Genomic DNA, 23,914 nt, shown 5'->3' with positions numbered 1-23,914 from the left:
ATTAATAAAAGCAATATTTTAGATACAATTTCAGGAAATGACTCAATAGTTGTAAAAAATAAAATATAGTAAATAAATAAATGTAAGTTTAAGCTGTTTCTGTTGTGTCTTTGACTGTTTCTCAGTCATGGTAATTTAAATGCTTTTGAGAATTATCTGAGTGAATAATAAGATCTAAATATTGTGAGGTAAAATATCCAAGAGAAAATACAGTTGAGTAAGCAACAATTGAGGAAGAATAAATTTAAGAAATAAGGCAGACTTTTTTTTGCCAGACTTTTTCTGCATAAACATAATGTGCCTGTGTTTTTTCACCGTGTCAGGATGGCCGAATGGTCTAAGGCGCCTGACTCAAGGATTCTTCCTTCCTCTGCTGTGGGTTTGAATCCCACTTTAGTCAAATATATTTTTTCATTTTAACATATTTAACGTGGCAAATTCCAACTTTAAAAATACATATACGAAAACAAACATTTTAGGGTATTTCCTGGGATAGGGCTAAAATAAAAAAGTTTGCGGGGTAGCTAAAAAATAAATATGAGCTAAATTAAAACTGACGGAGCTTTAAGTCACGTGGCGCACCTGTCACGTGACCTCAACTGGCCAATGAGGGGGGCTGCGTATGCATAGATCAGGGGTGTCCAATTCCGGTCCCCGAGGGCCACTATCCAGCATGTTTTAGATGTTTCCCTCTTCCAACACTCCTGATTCAAATGATCAACTCCTCATCCAGCTCTGCAGAAGCCTGATAACGATCCTAATCATTTGAATCAGTGACGTACTGACGTATTGTGGTGACGCAAGGACGTGGTTCGAAAGTACCGCTGCTTTCAAACCATCCACGATGGAACATCAAAGCGATTCTTTCAACTAAACGACAAGCTTCGAAGTAGCTCTAGCTCCATCTGAAGTTTCAAACGAAAAGCCCGTGTCCTTGGTGGAAAAGCCCTCTGTGTGGTTTTTGTGTTCTTTTCATCCAGCCTGATAAGCGGGATAAAATGATGATGACCCCCCAAAAGGAGGGGGTTCTTAGTTTGATAGACAGGGCGCTGAGGATGAAGAGGGAGGAGCTGAGTCGGCCTGTGGTTCTGGCCTGGGCTGTTCTTAACATCTGCTTGGCTGGAATGATTTACACTGAAATGTAAGTCACTGTGTGTGTGTGTGTGTAACAACACCAATATTACCTGCAGCACTGTGTATATGTTTATATATTTATATTTGTATATTTATTTTCCTGGAAAAAAAAAAGAGAAAAGAAATAATGTATCCTTTATCCTGATCCTTTATACCTATCATTATTATGCTGTTTTTTAAAACTGTACTTAGCTAAATGAACTTTTCTGATTCTGACTTTCCTCTATCAGGTCAGGAAACCTGCTGAGCAGATACTACAGTATCACCTATTGGCCGATCTGGTACATTGGTAAGACACTACAGCTATTCATTGATATTGCTTGGCCTGACCACTATAGTCTGTCTTTGACTGATTTTGACCCTGGACAAATCGCACTAACACACTTATATTCACTCAACATCAACATGTGTGGTCGCAAATGCATGGGCTGTAGGATAAAGCAGGGTTAGAGAACATTCAATTAAGCCCAGGGTCTGTGTTATTTACACATCTGCTCCAGTGAGTGTCTTCTTTTATCTTACAGTTTTTAGAACATGTACTCGAGCCAGACCGATACGGAATCTTTCAGGCTAATACCGATACCGGTTTTGGGAGTTTTAAAAAGTAGATACCAATGTATCTGTCAATAACCGATATATTGGTCGATATTTGAAATGAGAACAATGATATACACAGGATATATATACACTGTACATGAACATAAATTTGTATAATACCCAAAATATGATTCAAGACAAAGAAGCAAAACACTACTAAATTAAAATAAATAACATTAATTAGTAACACTGTCAACATAAGGTCTTTTTTTTTTCAACCTTGGGGTTTCCTGAAATGTCCAGTAATTGATACAACAAAGAGTTATAAAAATAGATTCAAATTCTATTTTATATACACATCACACACAATACATACAGTATCAGATAACTGTACCCTATGCTTAAACGTTCTCAAAATATAAATCTAGTTAAAATAAAATGCAGTATAATAATATCTGAGATGCTGCATTTGTCACTTTGTGCACTAATCCTGGCTACTCTGTATTTTTAACACACTTTAATAAACAAAACAAAAAATGACTCTGGGGTCGCTGGACATTTGTGACATCAAAATGGGGTCACAACACGAAAAAGGTTGGGATTGGGAACCTCTGACATAATGACTGTGAAGCTGATGATTAATAACAGAAGGCAAACTTGAACAAACTATCATATTTCTGGGATACAATGTAAAGAAAAAAGTTGCTTGTATCACAAATAGTAAACATGGATAAATCAAATAACTTTAAAGTTGCATTTAATCAGCTGGGCTATTGATCAACGTCGATTAATTTGCAGCATTAATTAAGGAAACTAGTTGATTAATGTTTTGTTTTCCTTGTTTTTCACAGAACTAGCGTTGGCCTCCCTTTTCAGCCTTAATGCCCTTTTTGACTTCTGGAAGTATTTCAAATACACCATGGCGCCTTCTACTATTTCTTTAACCCATGAGCAACACCAGATCGTGGGATTGAGAAAGACAAGTAAGAATCCTTCATGAATAAAACTGTGCATGTTTTTAATCACCAAGTAATTTTATTTCCTTATCTTTTCCAGGTATCCAGGCCTCTCCGCCCCAGATGCCAGAGAAGAAGGAGACTCCGCTGCCAGGTCAGAGCGTGCTGAGCTTCAGCCCTTCTCGTCCTGCCACCATCAGCCCCAAGTTTTCCCCCAGCTGTGTTTGCGGGTACAGCCCTCCTCTTAGCAACCCTTCAACACCAGGCAATGCGGGAGGCGCCTTTTCCCCCTCAGCCGCCTTTGGAAAAGTTTGTGCTTGGTTTTACTACATCAATTTCTCAAGTTGTTTTAATTGTATTTTTTACGACTGCTTGGTATTTTTTGTCATCTTCAGGTTCTGAACTACAGTCCTTCCTCAGGCTCTTCTCCCTATAAGAGCAGTTTGGGTTCAGCGGAGGGATTAGGTCAAAGAGATTGGTACCGCACTTCCCCTTCTGTGTTTGACTCTCCTGGAAGCAAAGAGGACTACATAGAGGACCAGAAAAGCTTAGAGAGGTTTTTACGCTCGGAGGAAGAGAAAAGCCATCAAAGCCAGCTAGGTTAGTACTTTAAAAGAATTCAACGTGTGAACAATTAGAGCAGGACTAGAGGAATTTAAGGAATTAATCCAGGTGACAATAGACACGCCAGCACCAAACATGCATGAGGAATATAAAGATAAATGTCTGTTTGTGTCAATCTGGATGGAATCCAGCTCATCATTTCCTTGCTATAAGACAGTGGTTCTCAAACTTTTTTGGGTGTTCCCCACTGTGAATGAAGGTGAACGAATTGCCTGCATTAAAAAAAACAAATGCAAAAGTGCAGTATTTAAAAATACAGGAAATAAAGAAATAATTTTTTGGAGACACAAAGCTTCAGAAAACAAAAAAAGAAAAAAATTCCTTTTATTTTTGGCACTTTAGTTCTATCACATTTTGTTCCTGGTCGCATATCTAATCTCATAATTTAATGCTCTTTTAATTTTAAGGCTTTTCATTTGGTTATTTGTGTGTAGGCATTTTGTTTAGTGTTAATGATCTTTGTTGATTAAAATTGCCTCCTGTTTGTTGCACCCCACCTGTCATATCACCATTCCCCTCTTTGAGAAACATTGCTATAAGATATCCATGCTCTAGGCTGTATGAACTTAACCACTGCACTGTAATAAATGGATGCTGGGTTTCCTCTGCAGGCAGTCCAGAGTCGGTGTCTCAGAGCCACAGACCAAAGTTTTGGAACTATAACCGTACAATGGGAGACTATGCTCAGAGCCTGAGAAAATTCCTTTACCAGCCTGCCTGTCGCCCCCAGGCTCCATCAGCAAACAAGGACGAAACAGACCTGGGCTCCGAACAGGCTGCAGAGGAGGTCAGTAGCTCAGACATTGATATTTACTGTAGCCTCATGGAGGTCATGAAAAATGTCATATTTGTAATGAATAAACGTATTAAACACGTCCTCCTGGTTTGTAGGTGTGGGCTCGAATCACAGCGAGCTGCTCAGTGATGGATCGTATTGATAGCTGGACGGCCAAACTCAGAAATGTAAGTAGTTTCTTTCAGGCTTTAAAAGTGTAACCAGATTGAAAAGGTTGAATATATCACATGCATCAAAAAGCAGCAGCACGTGTTTGTAAAGAGGCAAGTGATGCTGCACAGTGTGGTCATTAAACATCGGCACTAGGGCTGGGCAATATGGACCACAACTCATATTGATATTGTTTCTGAAAATGGCAATATACGATATAAACCTTGATATTTTTAACTCAAAGTCTTCTCAGAAAAACAATTCTGGGTTAAATTTGCTGATGAAAAATGCCACACAGACACATTTATTAACAAAATAGCTGCACAATATGTCCTACTTTTCTTTTTGTCCTCTAAGGGACAGCACGTGTGAGTGAGTTCAGTAGTGTGGCTTGTTTAGGGTTAGGTCTGGGTTAGGATGCACTCAGTGATCATCCAACTGTAATTTTAATGTTTTTGTGAGAAGTAGTGAAAGCAGTGACTCCTAAAATGCGTATTTTAATACAAAATAAGCTTAAATTTGTATCTCAGAAATATGGAAACACTGTTTGACTGTACTCTATGAATAACATTTGTATGTTGATTGTATAAATCAAAACAAGTAAAAAAAAAAAAAAATAGGGCTATATCTCGATATAGATGACATTTTTGATATTGCCAAAATAGAAAACTTGATATATCTTGAATGACAATATATTTCCCAGCTCTAATCTGCATTAGTTCAATTTGTGTGTCCTTTGTGTGTTGTCCGTTGCAGTGGATCAGTGACACTATCTTGGTTCCCATAGTGAAGGAGATCGACTCAGTGAACAGTCAGCTCAGGAGGATGGGCTGTCCAGAGCTGCAGATTGGAGGTAAACCAGCTCCTCATTGATTCCAAGCTTTAATGTTGGATGATTTTAACAATGACACTGTCTTAAGTTTTCTTAAGTCTTTTTAAGGCGTCTATGGTTCATCAGAGGTTAGTTTAAACAGTTGTCGGCTTGGTGTGACCTTAAATGATGATGCATTATGGGAAGTGGAGGCATAGTGTATTTTTTCATCTTTGGGAAGTGTAGTTTTTATTGTTGTTCCCCTGCTTGTAAAGACTTGAGGAAGAAACAAAAGGATGACAAAAGATTTGCGTACGTTCCTGAAACTCATAAATAAAACCAACAGGTGTAATGCCAGCGCCAACGATCCAAAACATGCCAGTTTATATTAAAAAATATCTGCTTCCTTATAAAGGAAGCATTTGTTAAAAAGGCACTTTGAACAAACACTGAAACTTTAATGTTGTTTTACACAATACATTTGCTGGAACAAAGTTACTAATACGTTCAATTTATATTGCCAGGACACAATATGCAGTTCCAGCAAAAAAAACAAAGCAATTATTAATATTAATCGCAAATAACTCAGTAAAATCATGTTTTTTTTAATCATGATTAAAAAATGTAATTGTTTGACAGCACTATAATTTATTTAGATTTTCATTTATTTTGAATACATAAAAAGTAGAGTATGATGCTAGACCTTTATTTTTTTTTTTTTTTAAATTTGTTTTTGACTATGTTTGTGATATAGTTATTATGAGCAGCACTATAGTGACGAGATGCATCAGCTCACATATATTTATACTGTGTTTTTCTTTTTAACTAGATTCATATTTGAGGAAGTGAAAGTATAGAATAATACAGTTGTTTGAGATTGTGTGTGGTGTTTTAATTTGAAAAGGAATAATCGTTTTTATTAATTTTGTAAAAATGAGTTACTAGACATTTTAGGTGACCCCAGGGTTGAAAAACACTGAATGAATCCCTGCCTTCCTTCCACAGAGGCCAGCATCAGCAGTCTGAAACAGGCATCAGTTATGAAAGCCTCGATTATTCCCACCCTTAACTCATTAGTCCAGTACCTGGACATCACACCCAACCAGGAGTATCTGGTGGACAGAATCAAAGGTAAGTGGAGCAGTGCAGGTTGTGTGTTAGTGTTGTTTGTTGTATTTGTGTGTTGAATGCTTTGTTTTCTGCTGTCAGAGCTAGCACACAGCGGCTGCATGAGCTCCTTTCACTGGAATAGAGGCGGTGACCTAAAGAACAGGAAGTGGGACACAGACCTCCCAACTGACTGTGCTGTGAGTCGCCACTCGGACATGAACAAGTGCAATATTAAAAAAAAAAAAAAAAAAGTATCTGGCCACTAACTGTTGATTCTCTCTCAGATCCTCATGCATGTGTTGTGCACGTACCTGGACTCCATGCTGCCCCCACACCCATACGGGAAGCCCTTTACCTCTCAGCACTTCAGTCACACACCAGACAAACCAGGTAGAGAAATGCTAAAGCACTGAATGTGGTCAGAATGATTTTAATGTCTATCATTTGTTTTGGTCTGACAGATGTTACCAAGGAGAACCTGTTATGCATCCACCAAAGCAGCACAACTCCTCCACATTACCAGCTCATTTACCAAGGACGCGTTTGGAGTCTCCCTAAGGTGACAGCCACTCCCATGCTTTTCTTTATATCTATTGTTTTTATTAGTGAATCGTGCTCAGAAATCTAATTATTTAGTAATTTACTACTCCCGAAATCCACATGGGTTTTCAACACGTTTCATATGTAGTAGTAGTAGTGCTGCACAATTAATCGAATTTTAATCGTGATCATGATTTTGGTTGCCACGATTAAATTAACCTGATTGTTGGCAATATTTACATTTAAAACAAGGGCTCTGCACTCTGTAATAGTGTGTTTATTCAGTTTGCCTTTGGTACATTTTAAATTCTCAGGTTAATTAAAAAAAATAATTATTTGTGTAGTTCCATTTTAAAGCTCAATTTTGCACTGTAAACTGTACACATATTGTTTGTTCAAAAATAGTGTTATAACACAGATTTTTACCTAACATGAAAATCGTGATTACAATATTGATCAAAAATAATTGTGATTATCATTTTGGCAATAATGGTGCAGCCTTATGTAGTAGGGGTGTCCATTGCCATGAATCTGACAATACAATTAACATTTCATGATACGATATAGCCCAATAGAATACACATTGTGATATCAATAATTACACATTTTTATTTTAAAATAAAATGTATTAAAAGAAATTTAAACTTGCGGGAACAGGTGAAATGTAGCTAACTGTAATTGAAGTACTAATATCAAAAATAAATGTATATCAAACTGTCAAATTACATTTTTCAAAAAAGTTTAACTTTTGCTTCTACAACAGATTCTGTTTATGTTACATTCTTGAATTATTTAAAAAAAAAAAGTAACCATACATCTATAAACATGTACAGTATGTTTTAATGAAATAAAGTGTAATCAATGGCCAAGCTACAATGCAGTGAGGAGTGAGGTAGTTTACGTGCTATGCATATATTTGCACAATTAAATGTTTTTGGGTTTTTTGGTTAAAAAAAAAAACATGATTTTGGAAAAAAAAATTTGTATCAATGTGATTATTAGGGATGTAACGATTCACTCAACTCCTGATACGATTCTGTCACAATTTATTTTACAAAATCGGAATGTAGACAAATATTCCTTTATTTTTGGGGGGGAAAAAACTAGAAAATACTTTGCTGTTTTCCTTTTATATTTAATTGTCAAAAGAATCCCTTGATAAACTATTCAAAACAATGCAATTTAACTAAAAATAAATCTTGAATGAAATAAATATAGGAATGATACAAATGAAGAAGAAGCCTATTAATTCAAATTCTGATTCTATAGTAAACAATGCAAAACTACATGATAGTTGTTTTTCTTTTTAAAAGTTAAACTGAAAATGTATTTTGTGCCTTAACAATTGGACTTTAAAAAAAAAAAGTCTGCACTGTATTTACGTCAGATATTTGTTTGGACCAGCAGAGGGCGCTGGTAACCCAGTGGTCTGTTGGCATGCAGATATCCTTGCAGTCAGAACTCGTAGAAAAACGTGACTTTTACAGATATTCACGTAATATTACAGATATTCTTTCGGTGCTAAAGGGGTGAGGAATCATTTATGAACATGTTTAAGAGTAGATGGCGGCCAGAAAGTAAGTAGTAGCAGATTCTGCCCGCCTCCTACGCTTTTAGGCGAGAAGGATAAATATATAGCGCTCTGCTGTTTAAAAAAAGTACTGCGATTCAATTGTCAGAGCATCGATTTGAACCGTGATACCTATGAATCGATTTTTAACTGCCTTACGATTAATCCTTACATCCTTTGTGATAATTGTGCAAATATCACAACGTATCACCAAATAAATGTTTTCTTACACCTTTATTATGTAGTGCAGCTAAAATTACATTTCATCCTACTTCAAAAAGGCTTATTTCACCATATCTTTTGAAAATTTAGATTAATGTTTTTTTTGATTACTGTTGTCCTTCACTAAATTAAGGTTATTTTTTCTGTACTAAAAGCAGTTTGTTTTGTTAAAGGCGTTATAATATTTAGCCTGTTAGCAACAGCCTGCGTCAAAGAAAAAAACCAATCGTCTAAACGTGTGATGTAATCTTTAGTGACATTATAGGATGTTATGTGTGTTTTTTAAACTTTCATTATGGTGACATGACATGAACTCTTTTGGATTTCTATTACAGGGCAGAAACAATCTGTTCCACACAGTCCTCATGTTCCTCTACGTGATTAAGTGCAAAGAGTCTGCAATGCTGGGGTGAGTTACAGCATCTCTAATGTCAATGCAAAGTGATAAAGCATGTTTTTAAAGATTGAATTAGCATGAGTTTTGGTCATTTTCTTTTAAAAGATTTGAATTATGAACTGTCCTAATTGCGTGTGTATAGATAGTTTGTGTGACCTAAAAGGTACATTAAACACATTTTATTGCTACTATTCATCGTTGTATAACTTCACAAATGATCAGTTTGTTATGTCTGTTTTATTTTGCTTTTTAGGAGAGTGACCATGGGCCTGTCGGGTGTCAACATCTTATGGATATTTGAAAACTAATGGACTTTTTTTGACAAAAACTGAAGCAGGTGCTACTAGCTGAGGACGTCCTTATAAGGGACGAACTAAAGGAAAAAGATGCTGTACAACTGGCCTTTTTTATAGTGTTGGCTCCATTTTTATCTGCTTGTTTGTGTAAGTGATTATTATTTCAACAGAAAAAAAACAGAGGACACTCCTGCCATGTGTCTGAATAAAAATGGACCCGTCGTCATAAGAAAACAAAGCACACGAGTCAATTTAGTCACATTTACCTGCTTGTTAGTTTTTATTTTTAATTTCCATTCGTTAACGTTACAAACTCCCATGAATGTTGCCATGTATTTTTGTGTGTTTATTTTTGGAAAATGTCTCAAAATGTAAAAATTAAAGATTTTACAATCTTACTTTAGTGTGTTGTGTCCTCTTTACAGATCTGTATTGAAGTGTTTTTGGGTTTCACTTGGTGGCAGTGTTGTTCATTTTATACTATTTGACCTTAACATTCTCCTCTGATGCACAAATGCACGAGTTTTGGCATAAAGTGGTATCATGTGCAGCATCATGACCATTTAAATTACATGTTCTCATCCTCATTTAGGACTGGAGAGGTTAAACACCTATGAGCTACAGAAGGAAACGCATAAATTAGCATTAAATTGTTAAACCCAGTAATTAAATGTTTTTTATTTCATTAGCAGGCTTAGCTTTATAGCGTATGGAAAGACTAATTTATATTTCATGGAACTAAAATATTTGAGTTGTGAGGAAGAACTTAACGTTTTTTTTCCCCCAATACTTAAAATAAAATGTTTATTTTTTTGGCAGGTTTTGTATTTAAGACATTTCTGCTAAATGTAAAATACGGTACATTTAAATGTAGAGCAATGTCTCCCAAAGACAAAAACAGAAGTCGTTTGGCAACAACTGCATTGAACAGACAGAAATCGGTGTTTTGTAGTTTGCTAATCTAAACTCAATTTCCCACAATGCATTGAGTAGGGTACCTTTTTTTACTGGGAAATGTAGTCCCTGTGTTATCTTCTGATGGATTATAAGCAACTAAAACATTGACATTTGATCGTTTTAATTTACCGAACCAATAAAAAGCTTTGCGTTTAAGATTAGATGCCTTAATAACGACTGTTACTTGTGTTTTGTGTGGACTTTAAACATGTTTTTAATTAAACTACATGACCCACAATGCACCATGCTAACATCCGCTTGACTTGCTATCAGTGGAAAAAGGACTTTGAGAAACTGCAGCGATGTCAGTCCAGGTTGTGGCAGCGAAAATGGCAGAGGTCGATCTCAAAGACGTCCCAACCGGTAAAGACTTACCGGCCGGATCCCCGATGACACCCACGTCGGACGGCAAGAAGATCCCCAGAAACGACCCACACGAGGCCGGCACGTCCCCCATGGCTGAGCCCTCCGTCAAACCCGGGGAGGGCAGCCTGGGTTTGCTCACCCCAAACCCCGCAAAGATGCCCCAGGCTTCGGCTATGAAGCGCCCGGACCCGCAGCAGAACGGCGGAGAGGCTTTCGTGAACCGGGACGGCACCGTGGCCGAGGCTCCGCGGATGAAGAAGGTGAGAGAGCCGAGCCGAGCCGCAGTGAGGGCTGCTGGGTGAACGCTGGCATTGTGGTTGGACGCTAACCACTTAGCTGGAGCTGATTCAGCGGTGCCAGCTAAAGCCTTTAATGATACACTGCCGTGTATGGTGGCTGGACTGACAGCAGGGCACACTTTAGTACACGTAGCATCGTTTTAGCTGACATTCAGACTAAATCACTGACACACACACTTGTGGAAGACAACACTGTCCGTAATGGAGCCTTAAATGAAGTTGTGACGCTACACTGAGGAGTTTACATTGTTTGTAATGATGGAGAAACAGAAGCTTTTTGATTCAATAAATCAATTCTGTGAAGTAATTTAAGTGATTGATATTGTGAAACGTTTGGCATCCCATTGCACTTCATATATAAAGAAAAGTAAAGGCAAATACTTTAAACTGTAATTCGTATATGTTGTAGATCGGAATAAAGGTTTTACATATAAATATATATATTTGACAATATTTCCTAGTTCTATAATATGTGTATTTGTGCTTCCTTATCATTGGATCAAAGTCGTTTTTGACCGACTTATAACTTCTAATTAAGGAGTCAAAAGTTGCCTAAAAACTTTCCCCAGTGCACCGATACCACTTTTTCCCATATTGATACGATACCGGATCTTATAAGTCTGGATACTTGCATATCCCGAGTACTGATACCGATACTTATACGTATGCACGGACACACCCAAAAAGCATGAGTACAAAATGCAATGAATTGAGACAGGGTTTTTTTTGTTTTTTTAATTATTATTCTTTACTTGTAACTTCATTGATTTTTTTTTTTTTTTTTAATTTTTTTATTGACTAAAGAACAGACAAATAAAAAAAACAACTCTTCAGCACTGATCCACATTTCCCATGACTTCCTGGGTAATGGTTTAAAAAACAAATGCTAATATTTGAGATTTGGGTGGAGAACTATTGCGATTGCCAGGACCCTAATGTTTTGATCAGGGATGAGAACTTCTTCGTGAATTTATGTTGGGTGTGACTTTCGGTGCAGATACGTTCTTATCTTCGGAAAGTTCTGTTGTAACTTTTGCTAGTAAGGCTGTCTCTCGGGATGTCCCCATACAAATTATTCACTTCCAATACAATACCGATATTGCGGCCTTGCATATTGACCGATATCGATCCGATACTTTTATTACTTATTTTGTAGTGTGGAATGTTAGAACAGGCTTGATCAAGTGATGTTACTCAAACAGAGAACAATAGTCAGTAACAGTAGGTATTAGAGAAACTGACCCATTTATTATTAACCAATTGGTTACATTAATTTTAACCTTCAAAATAATATCTACAGTATTCTACAATTAAATAAATATAATATAATATATATCGGAGATTTTAGATGCAGTCCGATAAAATCCGATATTTGTTTTCTGGGTGATATCGGACCGATATCTGATATTTATATCGGATAATGGTCCGATATCAACAAAAGAAAATGTTATCTGGCTGCATCTGAAATCCCCAAAATAATAATATATTTTAATTGGATTTATTGAGGTTATTTTTCAGTATCTTCTAATTTAGGTTTTATTTATTATTCAGAATATTGTTTTGTTTCAGGTTAAAATGTATAAATGTAACTCATTGGATAATAATAATTTGGTCAGTTTTTCTGCTGTTGCTCACTATTGTTCTCTGTTTGAGTAATATCACCTGATCAAGCCTTTTCTGACATTCCACACTACAAAACAATGAATACAAGTATAAATGATTAATGCTGATATTGGATCGTGTCACGGCAAATTTGCGGTTGACCTCATTTGGAGACATGATTTATTGCTCTGGTTGAGTGATGGAGTCCAGGCGATGCATTGATGATTTTATAAAAAAGGTTTATTATAAAACTAAATAAAAAGGAGTACAAAGATGGACAAAATTAGTGACCGCCCCGGGCGGACGTCCGGTGATCGAGTGGCCCACAGTTCTAACTCATCATGTATATTCCCCCTCAGTCCCCCTCCCTCCTCCCCCCAGGAGATAAAGAGGACAGGGAGGAGGTGAAAGAAAAGGGTGAAAAAAGACAGTTTCTTCTTTAGGTCAAAACAACCAGTTCTCTGGTATCTCCTGATTGTCGTGAGTGTTGGAGGTGTGTGCGTGTATGGTGTTTGTGTGTATGAATGGATGTGTATTGGGTGTGTATGTGTGACATGTGAGTGTGTGACGCCTCTGTGTCTGAGGGATAAGATGTGTTTTGGGAAGCTGACCTCGAGAAGAGAGCAGAAAACATGAGACAGCAGAAATGAAAAATCTCAACTTAAAGCCTTAAAAAGAATAAGGTCTATGAGTAAATATGTTAATAAACATAACTAACAATTTTTGCCCTGACAATCCCCCCTTTTTGGACAAAGTCCAACACATAAAAAAAGAAGCAAAATTAGTTAGTGAAAATGTTTAACCTTAGCAAAGCACAGCCTAAAACACATAAAACTTACTCAAAAAAGTTAGTGGAATTGTAGCTCAACCTCTCGTGGTCTGTAGGACAAACGATACTGACACCGTCATAACACTATGGATATATGCATTGTTTTACAGGGGACACAGGCATCCCCAAGGTTGGAACAGGAAGAAAGGAGGAAAAGGCAAAGAACCCCATAAACACATAATGAATATTACTTGAGACAAGGTCATATGCACAATACAATCAAATATCCTTAGCTACTAAAATCATTGGCAATCACGGCAATGAATCTGGAATATATATATATATATATATATATATATATATCACTAGTAGCAAAAACACACATGGTAAAAATATCAGCACAGCATAGCAACAAAAACATATGTAGGTGTCATCAGTAAGCAGAGTCATCATCTGAGACATCAAAAACACGCATCATAAACACTTCAGGCTGGACTTCCGGCGGCGGTAGGGTTATACGGCTGTGGCGGTCTTTGTTCATGGCGTCGCGTAGCCTGGAAATGTTTTTGACTGCCTCTGGGATAATCTGACCGTCGGCGGTATTATTCGGGATAAAACTGCAACAAGATGCACCTACCATTGCGCAAACGCCTCCTTTGGCTGCGGTCTGTAGGTCTAAGACCATTCTATTTTGTAGGACCATTAAGCGTATATTCGTGATTTCCCCCGAGAGGCCAGTAAGGGCCAAAATGACGCGTTAACGAAGGACTTAAACCTGTAGTCTAAGGTTTCGACGCGCAGCAGTGTTTTGCCCACACCAGCCCAGGGAAACAGCGAATAAGTAACTTTCTGGCCTGTCATCCACAGTTTATGTTCAGGGGGAACGTCTGTGCCCCAGATCGCGTCGTGTGGATTAAAGCCCAAAGGAGTGTGGGATTCGCGTTTTCGTCGTGACGAAAGGGGAATAGTTGAGACTACGTATGTGTGATCAGTCACATGCACGGGTGCACACACACCATCCCAGTTGGGGGGGAGGTGTGTATACAGTCTGTAACTGCATAGCCAAAACCCATTTGCTAAATTGAACGTGCCATTAGTCCCGGGTGTTTGAACGTGGGCACGTGTGTGAATTATGTGCGGTGTTGCATTCAGGACCCAGGGTATAATTGCCATTGTGACCGGGAATCTGGCCTAGTTTATGAGTTCCATTTCTGGCGAAACAGAAGGGAAAAAGTGTGGATCACGTGTAATCTACGTACATAGTGGATGACGTCTCATCGCGGTGTAGCCAGTTTTTTTTTTTTACCTGCTGTTTAAAACAACGGTTGGGGTCCCCCATTCCGAAGTTAGAGTAAGACAAATAACAAAAGGAGTCGGAAGCATCCATTGGTATCGCGGTTAAGCGGGGGTTTGTTGATGACACAGGCATGTAAGAGCAAACATAACAGTTGGATAGGCTTCTACTTTTAGCTTGATAGTGCGCGTATCGGTACCAGGTGTTCGTGAAAAACGGATGAGTAACATCGGTCGCAGCTAAAGTGTCATGCAGGGCGATGTCGTCTATCCAACGTTTATTTCTGCTAGCATTAGTAACCCTGTAAAAGGAAACATTCACATTAGGAACAACACTTGCATTCATTGGTTCAAGTCCAGTGTCCTCGATTGCCCCCTTGGAGGCCAGGAGCCAGAAGAGTACTGAATTGCGGACAGGACCATCGCGCCAATCGATGGCCAGAACACGAGTGACATGAAACGACAGAATGGTGGCATGATTTCAGCCTGCTTCTGGGGCATAAACAGAAGGGCTTGTGACCTCTTCAATCACAGCGAGAAAGGCTTGTGACCTCTTTTCTCCCATGATGTCCTCAAGGTTGGATTTCAAAGGCTTCAACAGATCGTATGCCCCGTAAGAAAGGTCAGCCCGTGACCCCCCGAGGTCTTTTCCTTTTTCCTTTCGTTTGCAACTTTCAAAGCAAACAAAAGCTCATCAAAGCACTGCTCCCGAAAAGAAGAAACTGCTCCCGAAGGCGCACCTCCTTACTGCGGTTCCTCGATCAGTGGTAATGTTGGTTCTTCCTCCGTTGGACCAGTCGCCTCAAGATCAGGGTCAGCTTGTGTTGGCACCTTCCTGCAGTGTGATGCGTGAATCCACATGGCTCGCTCTGCGACCTTCACAGCCGTGTGTGTCGTCAGTTGAACCTGAAAAGGGCCGATCCACCTTCGGTCGGTCCACCCTTTTTGTCTCGGGTTGTAGATGATCACGAAGTCTTTAGGCCGAATATCGTGTAGATGATCAGTTGTTGTCAGAGGAAGGGTAGTCTCCACACACCTGGCAACCTCTCTTGGGCTCGGTTGGTACCTGAACAGAAGAAAAGAGGGGGGGGGAAAAAAACAAAAAATAAAATAAAATAAAATAAAAAGTTTAAAGAGTAGGGGTGTTAGGGTTAGTTAACTAACTAAATGAATAGTTAGTGTGGCTCTGGTGCCAGTTATAGCTTCCAGGAAGGCAGAGACAGGTCAGAGGTCAGGATCTGAGAGCTTTTCAGATCCTAAAAGGTGCTGCTGCACAATCACACAATGGTTAGGTGTGGGTTAGTGAGCTTTTAGCCATGCTAGCTCAATGTTATCTGTAAACCATTCACACGTGAGTGGGAAAATATGAGGCTGAAAGAAAAGCAGGAAGTATTAATTCGATTCTCCTTTCCTGGAGCAAGGAGAAGCATAGCTGGAGTTGCAGTGATTCTCAAACTGTGGTACGTCTACTACCAGTGGTACGCTGATACCTGGTGAGAAGCAACAATTTGAGAACCACTGTTTACAAGGACATGCAAGTCAGACGGAGAAGTGTGGAGTGTGACTACATGTCTTCTCAAGATGAATACATACAATTGGGAGACATGGAGATGTGAGAAAACTAAATAAGTTTAACCAAATAAATAAATAATGTTATTTATTTATTTAAATTGTTTGTTATATTTTTCTTTGCTATCTCTTATTTATGAAGGAGAAATCTTATTCTATCCTTTATTTATTCTGAATAATGTTAACACTCCACACCTAATAAAATAACCTAATTATTTTATAGAGCTGAATTCGTCAGTTCATTTATTTCATTATTTTCCCTCATAATTATTATTTGAGATGTAATTTACTTAATTTTGAAGGTAAATTGGTGGCGAAAGTGTCTCCTATTCTGTGTCTGAACCAGAGTTAAGCAAGATTATTGGCCCTTTAAGGTTAGACAGAATTAAAGTTAAGTTGAGTCAAACAATCATATTGTCTTTTGCTCTCTGTATTTATCCCATTCGTAGGAGTGACGAGCCATAGCACGGTTTGGAGAGCTTCCTTAAATGCTTGGAAGTTACTTAACATTAAACTATCTCTTATATCAATCAATTATCAAGAATTTCAGGAGGACCCTTTTTAAATCTCAGGCGACCCAGATTGGGCCACCAACTCAATGTTGAGAACACTTAATTTTTCCCTTAATAGTGTCTAAACCCAGTGAAAGTGTTTTATGGTCTTGCACGCTAAGTGCTGGTGGAAAAATCAGAGGGACGTTGGCCCTCTCCCTTCCCTTTTTTACATAAGAATACATTTGGATTCTTAAAACCATATGACAAATATCATTGGAAAATCACTTATCTGATCATTTTGGATCTGTCTCCATTTTCCTCTCTCTTGTGTCCGCCTGCTTTTGTGCCCTCCAGCCTCCTCGACCTCCTCCTCCTCAGCCATAAAGGTCAAAGCCAGGGTCAACTGTACGCTCCCTTTGGAAATTTGAAGATCTGTCCCCACTTTCGCAGTTGTATTGGAAGTCTCTGTAGTCTCTGGAATAGATACTATGTTAGAACATCCACAATATGTCATATTGTCACGTGTCTATTTCAATCTATTTCCCCTTTGCTTCCCAGTTATAGTTATGGACAATACTTCCCTTTAATTCTCATCCTTCATCATAAGAAGCAGTGACCAGGCATGACGGCTGAAGGAGGCAGGATCGGAGTCGAAAAGGCGGTGGCATTTTCTATTGGGAAACACTCAGGAACAGAAAAAGAGGATAACATTAAGACTTAAATGAATAATTTAAAATATCCCTTTTCTTTAGTTGGATTTGATTCGTCTCCTTTGAGTATACAGCCAGCGACCTGTATATTGGAAAAAACAACACAATAACAACAACTAAGACAAAGACATAGACAAGTGTACACAACAACGAGTATACACATACAACAACAAAAACATGGACACTGAACATGAACAGTAAGGTCAATCAAGGTCAAAGCCAGTCATTCCACTGAAAGTGGTATTATATATTAAAAACGTCGTTTGGTGTTTTTAAACACCCAGAAAAATAACCTTTAAAACCTGGTAAACTTTTTAGAAGGCCCAAGGCCTAAAACCATAATTCTATTAACAAGCAGCAGTGAGATCTGAACACCCCACTACATGATTGGCAAAAACAGGGAGAAGATCTAGTGCATCAAAACCCAGGAGGAAAGGAAGGTGAAACAGAGGAACATGTGTAGTCAAACAGCCATTCATCGGTCAATCACTCAATGACACGTCCACGGCACATTCGCACTCAACGCGGTTCTCTCAGGCATACGTAACGTGTCATCATTCAGTCATTCATGCACCGCACACGTTCATGCCTCAATTTTCACGTCCATGCATTCACAAGGTTTCGCTGCATAGTGTCTAAGTAGAATATAGGCCTCATCTAACCCACCAGCGGCGATAGCCAGTCCACCTCCTCTCTCGGGGTCAATGAGCTCTTATTGTCCCCCCATGCTTGGCAACCTTTTAGCGTTAATTAATTGCTTTTCACTGGTATCATCTGATTGATAAGAGGTACGCTCCTTTTTACTTCCGCCTTGGCGGAGTCTACACTTAGATTATTGCCCATGGTAGTACTGACAGTCTGCTATCTGCTGATCAGGCAGGAATGGCACGGCCGTGCACTAATAACCAAACTCAACCCCGGTCTGCAACCGGGGGAAAACTCGACCGCTGTTAGTTTCCAGAAATTTAAGAAAAATCTCTGAATCAGCAGGAACCTCAACCACCACTCTTGAAAATTAAGAGCTTGGGAATTTAACTTAACCACCATTAATTCCAGAAATTTAAGAAAAACCTCTGAATCAGCAGGAACCTCAACCACCACTCTTGAAAATTAAGAGCTTGGGAATTTAACTCAACCTCGGTCTGCAACCGGGGGAAAACTTTGCACAACTGCCAGGACTTTTGGGCACCTCTAATATTATTCAACTTTAACTGGACCGGAGCCAGCCTTTAACAACCCTCACTCTAAGGGAACGTAGACTGGGAAATTTGTTCAGAATGATATTCGGTTACCAAGCATGTATCAAATCAGGTGGGCCGCCATCCCCTGGCAAGACAGTATGACGCATGTTCAGCGAGTCTAGGATGGTGTACGGGAGAGAAGCATTCCCCAGGAATTGTTCCGCTTCTCAGAAAAGAAAGACCCCCCAAAGAGCGTTTCCCCTAGCAAGGTTTATCCTTTTTCTGCACATTAAACCAGGACTTCTTGTTTGAAGAGTAATTGTCTATGTACTCATAGCAACTAATGGGACAGTTTTCTCAGGAAAAATTTGGTATCCCCCCTGCTGTCGAGTGGCTTCGGGCCGGCAAGACAGTCCGACGCGGTATGGAGGAGGCACGCAAAATGAAAACGATGAATGTTGAACTAGGCTGTCTGTCGCAAGCAGCTTCAAAAGGGTAAGGTACAGATTGTTTACGAGGGTATCGGTCAAAAATGTTAACTTGGTTGAGGCTGCAGTCCTCAATCTCCGTCTCAATTTTCCTGAAATTGAGTAAAAACAAAAGAGTAAAAGAAGAATCGTTCAGAAATAACAAAGGAAAAAAAAAAAAAAACGTGAGCTCAAAAACATCATGGCCAATAAAAGAATAAAAAAATAAAAACTTCAGCTCCAAAAGCTGAGGCAACAGAGGGCTCTTTCTTCAACGGATGTAACCATATCTTGCATTGTGGGGGTCTCCCCTCAATGAGAAAATAAAAGGAAAGAAAATCAAACAAAAACAAACCTATTAGTAACACTATTTTCTTCCCTTTTGTTTGTTTTTTTCTCATAAAGGCAAAAGCAGTGTAAATAAATGAGCAACATAATGAATAAAAGCAAAGATAAATGATGGGCACACATGGTCTTATGTGGCTAACAGAACGGTTCTGTGTGAAGTTAGGGTGGTCCTGTGTTTCAGCTCATAGTTATGAACGTGAGTGTGTGACTGTATGTCTGGTCTGTCTGCTTAGAGCACCTTCTTTTAAGTGTATCTCAAAGCGTGTGAGAGAATAAATGAAAACAAAATAATCTAGCGTACAGTCAGAAAATAGAGGGGTTAGTATTGTCCTATCGAAGGAGAAGCTTGTTGGCTATTTCCTAGTTGTCCCCCCCCCCCCCCCATGCCAAAGTTCAAGGCTAAAGTGATATAGCACTACCACCAAAGGCTGTGGTGGACTTCTTATGGCTTGGTATCTTCGTGGCTTTTGAAACAGTGTCTTTTTTTGGTGAAGATGTTCCAGCAGACGTGTGATCAGTCTGCAGTTGCTGCCCATCATTCAGGCAGTAATCGTGGCGTTTAACCCGCAACTCATTGGTGGGGGAGTGTCCAACCAACTCCGATGCCCACAGGTTATCAGTCTTTGATGATGGGGCAGGATGTGTTAATCCCAGCATTGGCATGTGGCCCATTCCATAGATGATGAAGAGTTGACTTGGGACTGAGCGAGTTATTTTGTTGCAGCATTGCTTTGCTGAATGGGAGAGTTGAGTCCTTTGATAGTCGATTTCTTTCTGAAGCTTGGTCCTTTGAATGATGTTGACATTTCATTAGCATAAGGGTTGAAGGTGTCAGTGTGTGTGGGTGTGCCTCCCTCTCTCTCTCTCTGTGTGTGTGTGTGTGTGTGTGTGTGTGTGTGTGTGTGTGTGTGTGTGTGTGTGTGTGTGTGTGTGTGTGTGTGTGTGTGTGTGTGTGTGTGTGTGTGTGTGTGTGTGTGTGTGTGTGTGTGTGCCTCCCCGTGCCACACGTCCGCACGTTCAGCTGAGAAAAAAAACCAAAGCGCACAGAAAACACAGCAGCCGACTCTCGTCTAAAATGAAAGCATTAAAGCCAAACAACCAAAGGGAGAAGTCTGATTCCATTCACACGTTTAAACAAAATAAAAACAAAGATAAGAAAGAAGTAAAACTCACTGAAAGCTTGCCGATCTGAGTCATGATCTGAGTTCACATCATACCAAGATTGTATATGCGCATGCATATATTATTTTTTTATTGGATTCTTCATCTGTTTGATTCCCATTATCAGTGTTTTACTCCCTGTAGTCTCCACTACAGTTTAGGTTAGGGTTGGGGTTTTAATCTATTCTGATATCGGTACAGAGGTGAACTCAGTACATGGCACCGGGGTGTTTTGGAAACTTTGGTTGCCTTTCTATCCTATGGTCAGGACCTCACAGGCTGTCCGTGGAGGTGCCTGAATAAAACCAAAGTAAATAATGACCAGCCGTACTAGATGCCTGAACAAAAATATCCGAGCCCGAAGAAAAATATAGGGAACTTATAGTATTAAAAAGCAAAGAACTTCAACCATTTGAGCCCTTTCTCATGGCAGTCCTTTCACTGCGTCAAAACACAGAACAGCTGAAAGAGGAGAGAACCTCCAGAATGATGAAAATCAATACAGTGCTCGACTGGTTGCCTTTCTATCAACACAGAGCGAATATATATATGTAAATGAAAATTTATATATATATAAAAAAAAGGCAGCTTTGCCTTAATAGTCCGAATTGGTGTTTGAGGATCAAACGATGGTTCGTGGTCCAGTCTCTGTCCGAGGGGCAGACCACCGCGGGGCAGACTCGGAAGTCCCATGCCATAAAAACTGGCTTTGGGGTTTTAAGTGCGTCCACTCTCCGGTGCTGGTCCACGGCAGAAGCCCCCCAGAGTAGAAGATGGATCCTGTTCGTGACGCCAATTTGTCACGGCAAATTTGCGGTTGACCTCATTTGGAGACATGATTTATTGCTTTGGTTGAGTGATGGAGTCCAGGCGAGGCATTGATGATTTCATAAAAAAGGTTTATTATAAAACTAAATAAAAAGGAGTACAAAGATGGACAAAATTAGTGACCGCCCCGGGCGGACGTCCGATGATCAAGTGGCCCACAGTTCTAACTCATCGCATATATTCCCCCTCAGTCCCCCTCCCTCCTCCCCCCAGGAGATAAAGAGGACAGGGAGGAGGTGAAAGAAGAGGGTGAAAAGAGACAGTTTCTTCTTTAGGTCAAAACAACCAGTTCTCTGGTATCTCCTGATTGTCGTGAGTGTTGGAGGTGTGTGCGTGTATGGTGTTTGTGTGTATGAATGGATGTGTATTGGGTGAGTGTGTGACGCCTCTGTGTCTGAGGGATAAGATGTGTTTTGGGAAGCTGACCTCGAGAAGAGAGCAGAAAACATGAGACAGCAGAAATGAAAAGTCTCAACTTAAAACCTTAAAAAGAATAAGGTCTATGAGTAAATATGTTAAGAATCATAACTAACAATTTTTGCCCTGACAATCGGTATCGGCCAATATTCAAGGTCACAAGATTGGCATCGTATCAGAAATGAAAAAGTTGTATCGGGACATTTTGAGGTACTCAGTCACCGTCTCATTATAGTCAACACAAGTTAATGGAATAACATTAGTTGGGAGAGATCCAAGTGCTCATAAAGGCATTTTAGCATTGAAAAACGTTGAGTTCCACCTTGTTTCAAATTCCTGAACCAGTTCATCAGAAGGGTTCTCAAAGTGTTCCTAAACTTCTACATGACCCTGGCTAGGGCTGGGCGGTATGACCAAAAATGTATATCACAGTAGCCCAATGGCTCTTTGCCACGCTAGCTTATGTCTGGTTGAATGATGGAGTCCAGTCGAAGCATGATGATTTTATAAAAAAAGATTTATTATAAAATTAAATTAAAAAGGAGTAAAAAAAAGAAGTTTCCATCCTGTAGAATGAAAGGCAGGCCCCAACAAGGATGGTCAAAAGGCTCCTGGTAGAGCAAAAAGCAAGACCCACTAACTAACAGTTTCACAGCTTAAGCTTTTATACAGATAACAGAAAAAGTTCCACCCTGAGGTGAGGAGAAGGAGGGGGTCAGATGCCCAACAGTGGAAACGTTTGAGGATGATGAAGACGTGTATATTATGAGGAAGGTTGGGCGCCACTCTTATCTATCCTTGATAGTGTGTGTGTGCGTGTATATCTGCATGTGAGTTTGAGTTTGGCCTTCATCAGAGACTCTGTGTTGCATTGTGGATACAATACGATCTGTACTGTTTAATCTAACATGACACAGCTGTTCAAAAGTGCAAAGAGTAATGCAGTCATCATGTATTAAAACATGACAAATTGTACACCTGAACACACATTTGATGATATGATGATGAATATAATAATTGCCATAACAGTTGGTATCCCCATGCAGACATCTGTCAAAGGCCTTCATTCCTAACTTTTCCCAACAGGTCAGAAGAACTACAGGTGCACAGTTTGTGAGAAATCATTCACCCAGAAGTCCCACGTTGCCTCTCACATGCTCATCCACACCGGCTCTGAGAAGCTGAAGTGTGACCTCTGTGAGCGGGCGTTCATCAGAAAACAAGACCTGAGACAGCACATGTTCTCCCACACCCAGTACGTAACGCATGCATTCACCTCAATTCTGTCCTTCTTATGACATATTAATCGTTATTGTTCCTGTACTGTTTTTACAGCGAACGGCGGATCCAGTGCCCAAAGTGCAACAAACACTTCATAAAGACCAACCACCTGAAAAAGCACATGAACTCCCACGAAGGGCGGAGAGACTTTGTCTGCGAGAAGTGCCACAAAGCTTTCCTCACCAAATACCACCTAACGCGTCACCTGAAAATCTGCATGGGCCCAAAACAGAGCGTACGTCCCGCAAGGAACAGGAGGCGGAAGAAGAAGAAGAGGAGGAGGACGGAAGACGAGGTGAGGACAGACTCCTCGACTCATCCAGTAATGAAGACTGTGGTCTGGATGTTGGAGATTATAACTCTGAAAAGTCTTTATCACCGTCTCATTGACAAGGATGAGAAATACCTTTATTTTATTGAAATTCCTAAAATGGTGACAATTTAAAAAAAAAATCACAACTGCTGCTTGAAAACATTGATTTTTATTATTTATTTTTTACAGAAGTCTTTTCTCTGAGTTAACCTTAAGCCTGGTTTCTGATAACATTTGTATAAGCTATTGATTATTCATTCATTCAACCCTTTTTCAGCATCTCACTGACCACTGTCATTTATACATTCTGTACAAAACAATAAAAAGCCTTCATATTTCTGTTGATGGACCTTTTTTTTAAAAAAAAAAAAGAAAAAAACTGTTCTCTGTTTGAAAGAAAGTATTTAAAATATTGTGATTGTTTTCACATGTAAGGAAATGCTGATTTTTTAAACTAAGGTTTTGTTTGACTTTCTTGTGCCGCTGATTGAAATCATGACATTTTGACGAGCACTACAAATTAAATGTTTGATATCTTTATTTGGTGCACTATGAATTGCTTCTCGTTTTCTTCACAGGACCGTAAAACTAAATCAGTGTCCAAGGAGTCGGATTAATGCTGCATGTGCCTAGATTTCCGTGCTGAATTGGCGCACAGTGGACAAACAACAACAGGGCTTTTGGTTGAGATAGTCAAACTGTGTTGTGTGTAACTT

The 23,914-nt window shown here is 39.3% G+C and overlaps 2 protein-coding genes across 2 annotated transcripts; both read left to right on the top strand.

Annotated features, from left to right (window-relative positions):
* The first annotated feature begins 703 nt into the window (after window positions 1-703).
* LOC114465422 (transmembrane protein 209-like) lies at window positions 704-9,305 on the top strand. The gene is made up of 14 exons (XM_028450422.1): window positions 704-1,141; window positions 1,365-1,423; window positions 2,523-2,654; window positions 2,728-2,936; window positions 3,023-3,227; window positions 3,863-4,038; window positions 4,143-4,214; window positions 4,954-5,050; window positions 6,014-6,139; window positions 6,218-6,315; window positions 6,403-6,508; window positions 6,580-6,677; window positions 8,786-8,859; window positions 9,101-9,305. Exons 1-14 carry the CDS (start codon window positions 999-1,001, stop codon window positions 9,153-9,155), a joined length of 1,650 nt encoding a protein of 549 aa, XP_028306223.1. The 5' UTR covers window positions 704-998; the 3' UTR covers window positions 9,156-9,305.
* Window positions 9,306-10,365: 1,060 nt separating this feature from the next.
* Window positions 10,366-23,322, top strand: LOC114465425 (putative adenosylhomocysteinase 3). The gene is made up of 3 exons (XM_028450425.1): window positions 10,366-10,726; window positions 22,691-22,859; window positions 22,940-23,322. The coding sequence occupies exons 1-2, from the start codon at window positions 10,403-10,405 to the stop codon at window positions 22,787-22,789; spliced, it is 423 nt and encodes a 140-aa protein (XP_028306226.1). The 5' UTR covers window positions 10,366-10,402; the 3' UTR covers window positions 22,790-22,859; window positions 22,940-23,322.
* Window positions 23,323-23,914: the final 592 nt, after the last annotated feature.

This window comes from Gouania willdenowi, chromosome 6 (genome assembly GCF_900634775.1).
Source record: "Gouania willdenowi chromosome 6, fGouWil2.1, whole genome shotgun sequence".
NCBI lineage: Eukaryota > Metazoa > Chordata > Actinopteri > Blenniiformes > Gobiesocidae > Gouania > Gouania willdenowi.
Note: the sequence above shows the minus strand (reverse complement) of the source record. Positions and strands in the feature narration are given on the sequence as shown.